Source organism: Phaenicophaeus curvirostris, chromosome 1, assembly GCF_032191515.1.
Source record: "Phaenicophaeus curvirostris isolate KB17595 chromosome 1, BPBGC_Pcur_1.0, whole genome shotgun sequence".
NCBI classification, from domain to species: domain Eukaryota; kingdom Metazoa; phylum Chordata; class Aves; order Cuculiformes; family Cuculidae; genus Phaenicophaeus; species Phaenicophaeus curvirostris.
Genome location: NC_091392.1, coordinates 69,620,255 through 69,632,507, shown reverse-complemented (window position 1 = coordinate 69,632,507; position 12,253 = coordinate 69,620,255). Strand labels below are relative to the sequence as shown.

The following is a 12,253-nucleotide window of genomic DNA, read 5'->3' as shown; positions in this document are numbered from 1 at the left end:
CATTCTCTAGTAGTCTTGGAATAATGCAAATGGTGAACAAAAGACAAGAATAGATGTAATTGGTTCTGAAAAGCATGAACATCTGTAGAGAATGTGTTGTGTTATTCCTAAGGACTCTTGCTTTTGAAAAAAAAGCACGTTCCATATATACAAGTGTCAGCACAATAGCCAATAAAGCGGTCAGAAATAGAAAACTATCCTAGATACAAACTTAAAATAGATGTTTGAAGGCTGACAATATCAGTATTCTGATATTTCCATATCTCGGGAGTATGATGACTGGGATGAGTTATTCTGATGAGGTAAGAGAAAGCAGATGCTTTGTGATAGCACAAAGCCATGTATTTTTTTCCATAAGACACAAAAAACCAGAACACCCGATGAAACTGCAAGTCGCTGCAGCAAGCGCCCACAGCAGGTGAAATGATAGTCTATTAGCATTACTACATTCCTGCATCATCTATGTTTGCAGTTATACCAGCAAAAACTTGCTCATTTTCCCATCTTCCCCCACTTCAGCATAAACTGCACATACTTTGCAGATATACCAAACTGACAACTGCTTTAAACACAGACAAGATCTATAAATGTCCAAAAACCACTTAGTCATTCTTTCCTTTATTGGTTGCAATTCTTTTCCTGGCAGCAAGAACAGAAAGAGATTGCAAAGCCTGACAGCTGAACAGCTCTCTTGAAAGGGTTAGGGAGAGAACAGGGTGCGTCCTGTTTGCTTTACCCCAGGTGTTCTAGTGATGCCACTGAAATTAAACTTTAACTAGTTGAGCAAGAAAAAAAAACCCAAAACATTCCTCCTCTTTGTTTTGAATGGAAGGATGCACTAATTTGGGGCTACTGTTCCAAAAAAAGCACAAAAGTTATTTAGTCAAACGTTCAGCTGGATGCTTTCTGACTGCATCATGATTCATCATCTTTTTTCACTCTGACCCTCCAAGCTCTGCTGCCAAATTCTGCTTCCTGTTTCTTCACTTTTCTAAGAAAATGGCAAAATGACAGGTAAACAGACAGCAAACTCTGTCTTAGTGGCAAAGGCCCCAGGAAGAACTGGCAGCAGAACTGGAAGTGGCAGAAAAGTACAATGAACACAAACTCCTACTTAAGGGGGCAATAATTTCAAACCGTGTGTCGGTCTTGGGCACTCCTCTATAGAAAAGGACAATGAACTATGTAGTCTCTAGTTCAGCAATATTCACTTGAACAGGATACAATTTGTATGATATAAAAGCACAACGGGCTGGCAGTTATCTTCTTATGAAACTTGCCTTACTGCTTATGGCACACACATGCACTGAAGAATGTGGCGTTTGCCTGAACCTTTAAGAGATTTCTTAGCTTTACACCCTAGATTCAAAAGCTTTCCCTTAAATCTTTTCCTTTTTCATCATTCTTATCAAAACCTCTTTTGTCTCGGGAAATTCAGACAGCTGTGTTTGACGGAAAAGTGAAGCTCCTATCATCCGCACTGTGATGACACCTGACAAATTATTTCAGGTTTTCTTTCAGTTTCTGGAAGACGCTTTGCAGATGTCAAAGCTTCACGGAATCATCATACTTCTCTCCTTGTGATAGAATCATAGAATAACCAGGTTGGAAGAGACCCACCGGATCATCGAGTCCAACCATTCCTATCAAACACTAACCCACTGAACGTGGCATTCAGCATTTGCAAATACTGAATTATTGCTCACCACACCCTAGTAAGACAGGCTACTACCTCTCAAGTAAACACGCAGGGAATGGAGGCACAGAATGACTAAGTGATTACACCAGCATCACGCTACAGGTCTGGGAGAATCAGGAGCTGAACCTGTATTTCTTGCATCTCAGTCTCAGGTTGTCTTTTTGTTCTGTGTTGCAGCCTTATTCTTTCCTGTAAGGGAAGACTGGAATTCCTTAAGAGTCTGTCACTGTTACTCTGGTTGACAGGTGATGTTGCCAATGAGGTAAGAATTGGTGCATTCCCCACATCAAAAGGTGGAACAGTGTGACATCTGTTTGCTAGAAGAAATACTAACCATACAAGCCCTTAAGAACATCAACATTTATTTAATATGATATAAAAGAAATGGGATATGAACATTTGTATTTGAACAATAATAAGTGGCTTCTTTTACTTACATCGTATGTGCTCATTGTATAATATATACACAATGAACATAATTACATTTGTACACAAACTAAGTACTGGATTGAAAACCTGCTTATTGCTGTACACATCCTAACCCGACGAAGGAAAAGCCCCAGTACCTCAAAATACCTACGCTCCATTTTATTTAGGAAAAAGGAACCACTAACATTAATGTATATGTTGACAGAAGTGTGGCAGTAACTGCTGACACTGCAACCTGACCAAGAAATAATTACAGCAGAAACAGGACATCTTTTACTAAGCAATAATAAAAATGGCACATTTTAAATATATCTATACGTGTATATATATATAAAAATTTTACAAATAAAATGTTAAAACAATAAATTGTAATGTTTAAAAAGTGTAAAACCAGGTTTAGTGGTGATATGTAAAATTAGCCAAGTTATGCATCTAAAAGAAGCAAAAAAGTAAACTTATGCGATCCATAATTAAAAGAACATTAAATTCTGGAGAATATCAAATAAAGTTCTGACTGTAGGTTGCACATTAAAAAGAGCCTTTATTTTATGTGCACAGAAATCATAGCAGCAAGCTGGTATCAGGAGAACAATCTGAAGGTTGTTGAGTGTACATGTGGGCCATTTAAAGCTCTCTTGGAATAAACATTTTCCAGGAAGTGATAAAATGATGCTCTGTGGCTGAAAGCATCAGAACTATGAATTTCATAGATTTAAAATATACTGTACAATATCTTCTCATATTTTCATAGGTCAGGTCCATACATCTCCAGCATGAATTGTTTCAACAGAAGCCATTAGCGCTGAAAGACAGACAAAGATTAAGTTACTCTATTTTAGCAACAACAGAACATTCTGTAAAGCAACTCCTGGGATTAAACGCAGCAAGGAATTTCTGACCTCATCCTAGCAGCAGTCATCAATGGTGCAGAACATAGTAAAGTATCTTAGAAATCAGCCGCTCCCAAAATCAGTTCTCCTGATGAATAATACTGCTGTCAAGATACTTTGACAGCAAGAAGAACAAGCAAGCTGTTTTCAAATTTACACAGCTCTGTATGGAAGTGTTTATTCTGACAGTTTTATCCTGTTGTAGGATCCAAATCCATATTTGTTCTATGCTTTTCACCTAAAACTGGCAATAACAGCAAAGACCCTAATTGCTCTTACAAATAAGGGGGCAGTTTGAAGAGGGATGCACTACTATTCAGCTGCTACACTGTAATGGCAGCATTGCTTTTAAGCCTTCTGAAGTTCAAGTGCTCCACCCACAGCTTGCTGTATTTTGGTAACTGCCGAAAGAACTTCCATAAATAGCTTCTAACAGTTTATTAGTAAAAATGTTTCTCAGCTTTGAATCCAGGTGCTGTACAAAATTTCATTATCCCTTCATTACTCAGTGTAAATGTAATGCTTAAAATGTAATAGCGTTATCTGTACTCATCCAGGTTTGTCTCCGCAAAGCGAAGAGCCATGACAAAGAAAGATTTGTGTTAATGGGGTTTTCCTTAGTCTGACAATATCCTGTGCCACCAATTTCCTATGCCAAATACCCCTGGCATCACGCGAAGGATATCATGTTACTAATTGACCGTAAGAGCCAAATATAGGTATTACCTCAGTATTCTCTAAAATCTACCATACATTTTCCAGATGCTGCCTGGAAAATTTGCTTGCACATGAACAGGGCTGATCTCACAGCTCTGAAGTTCCCTCTGCCACAGAGGATTTCTTGCATCTGAGAGACACCGAGTCCTCCCACGTTCCAAGACCTTTCTTCCAGCAAAGGACTGGGATACTGGAATGATGGCCCCAGAAGGTAAGGGACAGTAAATACTGCAGGCAAGCACATTATGCTTTCTACAACTTGTATGAATTCTCAGCCCAGCTCACGGCATGAATTTCTTTCAGAGCTCCCAGGAAACAACTGACAGAGGTATGCAGCGCAACAAAAAAACGTGAAATGTATATGCACATAGTGGAATGCTTTTCCCCACTCAATTCAAATACTAAACAGCCAAAACAGATGTGTTTCAAGTTTTGGAATGCCTTCTTCATTATAGCAAGGCATGTGTAAGCAGAGTTAAGTTTTACAAATGCCATCCCAGATGCACTGTTTTGTCATAAGCAATTAAGGCTTACTTGTAGCATTGTACTTAACAGGGAAATGTTACAGCTACAGTATTACCTGCGAGGATATACCACGCCACTGGAAGACGAGGCTGGGGCATTAAGTTTTAAAGCAGATGACTATGTGAGCGTTTCACTTTCGCTAGTCTCAGATTTAGCCTAAGTCCTTAAGAAAAATGAATTAAATGAATTTGTGGATCTGATCATTGAAGCTGATGACAAGAGCTGAAAGCAACTTAACGCAACTGGTAATAACTTTCTAGTGAAGTTAGGGGTTGCTTCCCCTTTCAAGATAGGCACGTTGTGCCTACAGACAGAATTCAGCAGTGGAGTTTTGGTTTCACTACTGACCTACTGACCTGAAACTGAGTTGACGGGGTAATGTTTATCCTATTTAAAAAGAAGATGCATTATAAATGCATGTGTGTTTATACAATGCAACTGAAAAGCATTAACACAAATCAGTATTTCCAGGAAAACTGAACAGTCCCATTTATCTTTTTTAAATAGTTCTGTAATAAAACTTTTATATTAAAGTACAAAAGTCCAATCTAAATCTAATCACGACAGACCACATCCATCAGGAAGCAACACAGGTCTCAGTACTGAATGTGAAGAGTGCATTTTCCATTCCCTCAAAAGAAGAAAGAGATGAAAATAATTTCCTTTCTTTATTTTTTTAAAAAATATAAATAGTTTCCTCCCCACAGCTCATAAAAGAAAGGTTTCTTTGATGAATAATAAGTCTGATTTTGGTAAGATGAAAGACTGCCAATAGAGATTAGGACAGTAAATAATAATAAAAAAAATGCACTGTCAAATCTCATGCTAAATGACTGAAAACATGTCATGTTCAAGTTTTCTCAATTGTTAACTTTTCTAAAGTTACATCAGCTATGGCATTTAACATCACTATTGAAACATCTCATTCTTTCAGTAGAAAGCTTATTTAAACAGGTACTTCCTGACAAAATAATGTGGATTGATTTAAATACTGGTAAAGTGCTGAAGCGTTCACATTGGCATCCTATTAATCTCTTTAAACACCTGTATAATAAAACATGTTTATTATATACATACATCCATTCATTAAGTGGGTAACACTGCAGGTAAGAACACGTAAATCCTGCCTAACTCATGATTTCTGACTTGGTTCCTAGAAGAAATTACCTACTTATGCCAAGGGAGGAAAAGCTGTGTAGGGCTCTCCCTCTCTAAAGGAAAAACCAAAGTTTATGTAATCGTTAAAATTCCTTCCAGCCTCATTTTTTCCCTTCCCGTTTGTCATCCCCAGACATCCATGTCTTAAGCCATGAACTCTTCAGGCCACTAGATCGTTCTTGTCTATGCAGCACTAAGAGATGTAGCTCTAGTTGCCTGTTGCCATGTGAAGCATCAAGATTCACTTGCACCTGAACACTGATTCACCTGCCTTAACTGGGTATCTGCTTCTAACAGCTCAGGTCTCTCATGTAATTCAAAGGGCTATTACATTGCCAGCTGTGGAAAACGTGCTTGATAAGCCCATTAGTCCTTTCTGTTTGAACTGGGACAGAGAACACATCATTTGCAAGCAAATCAATATATGTATTACTTTTATTTTCTGGTTCACTTATATTCAATGTTGCAGATAACTTTGTCAAGTATGGTGTACGGATGTTTCTAGGAAAAATAACTATAATACATGTATTTAGAAAAATATTAGGAAAATGGCAGAAGGGGTGTGGAAAAAAAAAGACGTACTTCTCTGTAACTATACACACATGAAATGTGATCCTTCTGTGAGCTGTGTCTGTGTAGATGGAGCTGGTGACAATGACGATTCTGGTGAAGAAGGCAAACTTTTCACTGCAAGTCATACAGCAAGATAAATAAGAACAGAAGTTACAGAAGTCACGATTTCAAGCCATAATAAATATAAGCTTGAAAATCACCATGTCAAGCCATAATACATAGAAGCAGAACCAAATGAAAGTTACACAAAGACTTAAAATCTGATCAGCACAATAACCACAACTTCAGTGGAGAGCGGAGCAGTTTCTTGAGAAAGATCATTACTCAGGCCTCTAAATGACTAGTAAAACACCAAAGGAACAAACAACGGACATGTGAATGCTGATGTGTTATTTATGTTGCAGAGAGAGACAAAACGTAAGATTTAACTAGTTGGGATACCTACCTTTATATCCCAGCTCAGATTAACTAAGCATTTTTTATTCTGCTGAACAGTACAAAATGTATTTACAAGTTCTGGCTTTGATTATCAAGTCACAGAAAGATCGCTGACTGCACTACAAATGTCCAGGTCACCTTTTATATTCATAAACAGAGCCATTTTGCTTACTTAACCATTCCCATTACCAAATACCCTAATAACGTCTTAAATTCAACCTTCCCCCTTCCTCTTCCCCTACACAGTGCCCTCTTTTTTCTCTTTGCAAATAATTTTGCTTTATTCCAGCCTTCTCTGTTTGCAGAGTAGTACACCACCAATCATCTTACCAGTCAGCTAGCGTTTTCTGTTTCTTCAACTTACTCCTGAAACACAATCAAACTGGGGTCTTTTAGTTGCTAGTTCAAAATCTACTAGGTATATTGGAAACTCTTTTGGATTCCTCCATCTTGGGCACATCTGAAGCCCTCCATTAGCAAGGCGGTAAGGGTAAAAAATCTATACATATCCAGGACTGAGATGCTGTTCTACAAGATGAACAGGGAAAAATTTGCTTCAACCAACAACTATAGTATGACTCAATTTATGGCAACAGTTATTTAATACCATAAATCAAATATAGTCTGTGCTCGCAGCCCAGAAGGCCAACAGTATCCCAAGGCTGCATCAAAAGAAGCGTGGCTAGCAGGGCGAGGAAAATGATTCTGCCCCTCTATTCCTCTCTTGTGAGAGCCCCACCTGGAGTACTGTGTCCAGTTCTGGAATCCTCAACATAAGAAGGATATGGAGCTGTTGGAACAGGTCCAGAGGAGGGCTGCAAGGATGATCAGAGGGCTGGAGCACCTCCCATACAAGGACAGGCTGAGAGAGTTGGGCTTGTTCAGCCTTGAGAAGAGAAGGCTAGGAGGTGATCTTATAGTGACCTTCCAGTACCTGAAAGAAGCCTACAAGAAAGCTGGAGAGGGCCTATTCATAAAGGCTTGTGGTGACAGGACAAGGGGGAACTGGTATAAACTGGAGAGGGGCAGATTTAGATTAGACATTAGGAAGAATTTCTTCACCATGAGAGTAGTGAGACACTGGAACAGGTTACCAAGGGAGGTTGTGGGTGACCCATCCCTGGAGATTTTTAAGGCCAGGTTGGATTGGGTCCTGGATAATCCGATCTAATGGGATGTCCCTGCCCATGGCAGTGGGGTTGGAACCTTTAAGGTCCCTTCTAGCTCTAACTATTCTATGATTCTATAGATGCAACCATAAAAACCTCATTAAAACCTCAGAAAAATGGAATTTTTCTCTACATTATAAAGCCTTAGTCTTGACATCTAGATTTGCTCAGCACTTGCAATTCACAAAGGTTTCAGAACATTAAAAGGCATAATCAAAACAAAATAAAGTTTTGCACATATACTGTGTAAACTGTGCTTCAAACTCTCTCCCATACCTGTTGTTGCCTGATTTCCTTTTGAAGACTGTGCTTCTAATTCAAATGAAGACATAATCCCCTCTTGTTCTTGAACACTAACTACTTCACTTTCTTCTGAGCTGGTTTTGGGTTTGTGGTTTGTAACTGTGGTCACACTCTGCAAGCTGGTTAAAGGAAGCACAGGGTTTAGAACTCTTAACAATTTCAGGTGTTAACCACTAAGTATAGGAGTTACAATGTAATTTTCTTCTGTTAATGGAAAGAAGTTTCAACTTGCAAGTTTGTGTAACACAAATTAAGCATGTATTTTGAAACCCTTCTACCTTGTAAAGTTAGACTTAAAGAGGAGAAGTACTGAAGAATTAATCTCTTTCCTTTACATACTCATGCAGCTTCCTATTGTGTGGTTATCTATTTTGCTGAAAGGTGCTGTAGGAAAGATATGAACTAATGCAAGAACTCACTTAGTATCTGCAGTGCAACTTACACTAAAGTTATGAGTCCTTGAAGAGGAATATCCAAGACAATATTCCTCTAATTCTGCAGTGCTCCAACACAGTGAAGTAAAAGTTAAAGCAGGAGACAGAGAATAAGCTGTTTAGTCTTCTCAATACCAGCCATAAAGAGCTTGCTGTGGAAGCCCTGGCTAAAGCTTTCACGATAAACTGATACAAAGCTTGAACTGACATTACTAGAAGTATTTTGTATCCCAAAGCAAGGATTACAAATGCATTCCTCTTATAACTGAGGCAATACTTGGAAACACCTTTTTAAGTATTTACAACAGTATTTCAATAATTGCTTGGTCTGCTCAGCTAATAAATACAATGTGCAAGTTTAAAATAGCCTCTGAACATATTGTTTTATTTTTACCTTATATCACTATCACGTTTTTCTTCCAATTTATTTTTCTTTTCCTTTTCTGCTTTCTCTTCATTACTCACTTCTTTTGAGTCAGATACAACATGTGCATCTGATAAAAGATCATCAGTTTTTGTCAGCTATAAAACAAAAATGAAATGATGAAACAAAAAGCTGTAGCACATACGAAGGGGCAGATAAGAAATACCATATCAGGAAACAGTTTTATTAACAGACAAATTTTGCCATCATGTACGCTTAGTAACTCAGAATTACATAACTTATGAAATTTTTATTAATACCATTCAGGTTAATAGAGTTATCCTGAAGCTTATACCAGAGCCAATGGGCAGGACTTGGCTTAATAACTTCCAGAACTTATCTGAACTCTTTGGATTGCAGCCGGCCTATTTTTTTAATGCTATTCTTCTCTTCACATTGCTCAGAGATTCCAGCTACTGGAATATATTGCTGATGAGCCTGAACACTGCTCTTAAAGGTCTAATTAGATATAACCAATACTAGTGTATAACATATTCTTCTTCTTTGAAAGATCTGCATGCTTAAAAAAGCAACAGCCCCTCAATATAAAGTGTTTTTGAAGAATAACAAGAAAATGTTAATTATTTGATTTTATACCATTCTCCGTCAGATGCATGTTTAAAAAAGTGAAATATAAAATTGGAAAACAAAAGGAAAAAAATTAGTGAGGAAAAGGAAAAGCAGAGGACGATAAATTAAAGAATATGCATAGGAAAGAAGAAAAAAAAAACTTTACAGAAGATTTAAAAAATATTACATTACAAGCAGGATATGATTATGTAGAAACAACTCCAGTAATCTGTTCTTCACAGTCAGTCTGATTTTGCTGAGTTTTGGGGACACTTTAGTACTAGAAATGTCAAGATGATTCACTTCCAAGTGAGTTTGAGTTTATTCCAAGACAGAAATCAATCCAGTGACAAACCAGCACAACCTATAGGTACTGTCTACTTGCACACACATATCGTTGCATCAGCTTTATTCCACTTCCTATAAACTATCTGATGTGCTGCAGTCAACCAAACCAAATAAAAAAAGTCAGGTGTATTAAATTACTGTCAAAATCTACAACGGGATATTCTAAGCAATGAACAGATCAATGGCCATTATTTGAAGATTCAGTATCAATAGGTTTGTTTCCAGAGAAGTAAAGAAAACAATTTTGTAATTTCCAATCAATCAAAATAATAACAGATGAAGTTAAGTAAAATGAAATTTAGGAAGACCATATACAAGAAAATTATTTCCCTGCTATAGACAGATCTGATAAGATTTTGTGCTTCTCTATAGAATACTTATTATATCCAGAGAGGGATCTTCATCTTCCAAGCAAAAGGAACTGGATCAGTTTCCCATTCTCTGCTGTCTGTGGCTCAAAATATTTTTCTACTGCAAGAACTGATGAACAGTTCAATAAGGACAGTTTAGTACCTCTTTAGTAAAACCAGAATTATAGTCTTGTTCTCCATCATGTTTTAGTTGTACTATTTCTTCTCCAGGAATTTCATTATTTTGTTTCAAATTATTTTCTTTACTGATGCTCTCTAATTCCTTCATGTTACTAAACATGTTATCATCCTTTTTTCGGTTCTGTGCAAAAAAAAAAAAAAAAGACATATTCTTACAAAGTTATCACAGTCTCAGTTCTGAGTCTTGTGCTGTCCTCTGACTGTGATTAGAAAAATACTTGAAAAAACTTAAGTATTACTACACTGCAACAAGGAAAACGGAGATTACTAAGGACTTAGAATTTTCTCATTTTTGTACCTTTCAAAACAATTCAGCCTTTTGCTCTGTAAGATCATTGTACTTTCTGTGTCCCTTCTCCTCTGTCCAGTCTCCAGCATTTCTACAAGTCATCTTTATCTCCTGAAATTTCATTCATATTTAGCTCAGTCACACACAGGATTAGTAGCATTCTTATTTGCATTCATAAGCATGATTTTTTTTTTTTTGAAACAGCTTTTCCTGGTTAAAAAATAATGGATGAAAATGTGCTCTAAGTACAAAATTCACAGTGTACCTGCATGCACTTCCTCCAGTTATCTTGGGTATCTTCCAAGTCTATGCTGTTAACTGATTTAACAGAAGACAAGATAGCATCTGATAATGGCAGAGGATATTACCTATTCCTTAAAAACATATGCATTGCACAGAGAATAATTTGATATACAAATTTTGAGGAAGGATGGTAAAGGTGACTTAATATTGTGAACTACGAACATTATGTTGGCAGATTTGCAAATTGAACTGAAGTGAGGTTCATGTAAGCCTTGTCAAACAAGTACTACGCCTGAGAAAAAATGGAGCCATGAAAAGAGTAAATCTTGTGGCTGAATTCCTGTGATTTAGCACATGAACTCTGTTCAGAGGAAATTCCATGTAAGTCAGTTCACAAATCAATCTCTTCACATACCTTACTGAAGTATGTACCCATATCATACACTCATCTCAAACAATTACAATTGTGAAACTATTTCCTTTTGTATATCCATAATTACTTAAAAATTACACAGTAGGCTGTTTATAAAATTCTTTTTTCCCCTCTAGTTCTTACAAAACCAAACCCCCAGCTGAAAAGACTTCCAGCAGTTAATGACGTTGCACCATTTTTCTGTATTAAAAAAACCACAAACAAAAGGCATAGAAACTATGTTTTTAAACAAAGAGCTATTACTACAGTGTAATACCTCATCTTGAGGCTTTTTGCCAAATAGCATTCTAGAAGAATTGACGTTGTGATAGAAAAAGTAATTTTTAGCACAGACTACTAGCTAAAAATTGATATATTTGATTCAGACACATTCTCCTTTACCCTATAAATTTCTTATCTCACCCACACAGCACTGATTTCACAAAGAAAACTGAAGAACGTGCTGACATGTACAAAATTCTTCTGAGTTCTGTACAGCAAGCAGTGCTGGCACAGAGGATTTGGCCGTTTCCCTCACTCTGCACCCAGTGTGTTGGTGAACCAGGTATGACACAGACATGACAACAGTTTTCAACTTGAAGTAGGAAATGATACCATAGGATAGTGGTAAAGCTCGGGCACCTCTGTAAAAACTATGAAAAGAAACATCAGCAAAGCTTTGCTTTGCATGTCGTCTTCTTGAGAAAGGCTTTTGCTAATCACAAACATATTTGCAGGAGCCCCTTTCACATACAGCATTCATGATGTAATCCCAAATACAGATAGTCTAAATGCAAAGGCAAACCTTGAATCCAGTGTTTTCTCAGGATCCAAAAGATTTTTGAAAGAAAAGTAACTTTTGTATAACTTTGAAGGCAGTTCGGTATACTCAGAGGGGGGGAAAAAAACCTCCAACAGTCCTAAAACTTATTGAAAACACATGAGTTTAACAGTGCAATGCATTTAACCTGATTTTGGAAAATCAGATGTTCAAAAGTGTACAAAACAAAAGAAGGCATTTCCATGTCAGTGTGGAAAAAAAAGTGTAAAAAATTCAAACTCATTGTGGTCTGAGGAAAAA

The 12,253-nt window shown here is 37.1% G+C and overlaps 1 protein-coding gene across 21 annotated transcripts in view; it reads right to left on the bottom strand.

The window, feature by feature from the left end:
• Positions 1-1,663: 1,663 nt before the first annotated feature.
• PLEKHA5 (pleckstrin homology domain containing A5) overlaps positions 1,664-12,253 on the bottom strand; it is a 161,943-nt gene continuing 151,353 nt past the window's right edge. For 12 of the 21 annotated variants that reach the window (XM_069861965.1, XM_069861991.1, XM_069862006.1 and 9 more), the window contains 5 exons: positions 10,191-10,349; positions 8,730-8,857; positions 7,875-8,020; positions 6,021-6,105; positions 1,664-2,930 (listed from right to left, as the gene is read on the bottom strand). In XM_069861965.1, coding sequence (XP_069718066.1) covers positions 2,912-2,930; positions 6,021-6,105; positions 7,875-8,020; positions 8,730-8,857; positions 10,191-10,349 — 537 coding nt within the window. In that variant the 3' untranslated portion in view covers positions 1,664-2,911. Of the gene's footprint in view, positions 2,931-6,000; positions 6,106-7,874; positions 8,021-8,729; positions 8,858-10,190; positions 10,350-12,253 lie in introns of all 21 variants that reach the window. The other 9 variants (XM_069861974.1, XM_069862073.1, XM_069862103.1 and 6 more) reach the window with 2 other exon arrangements.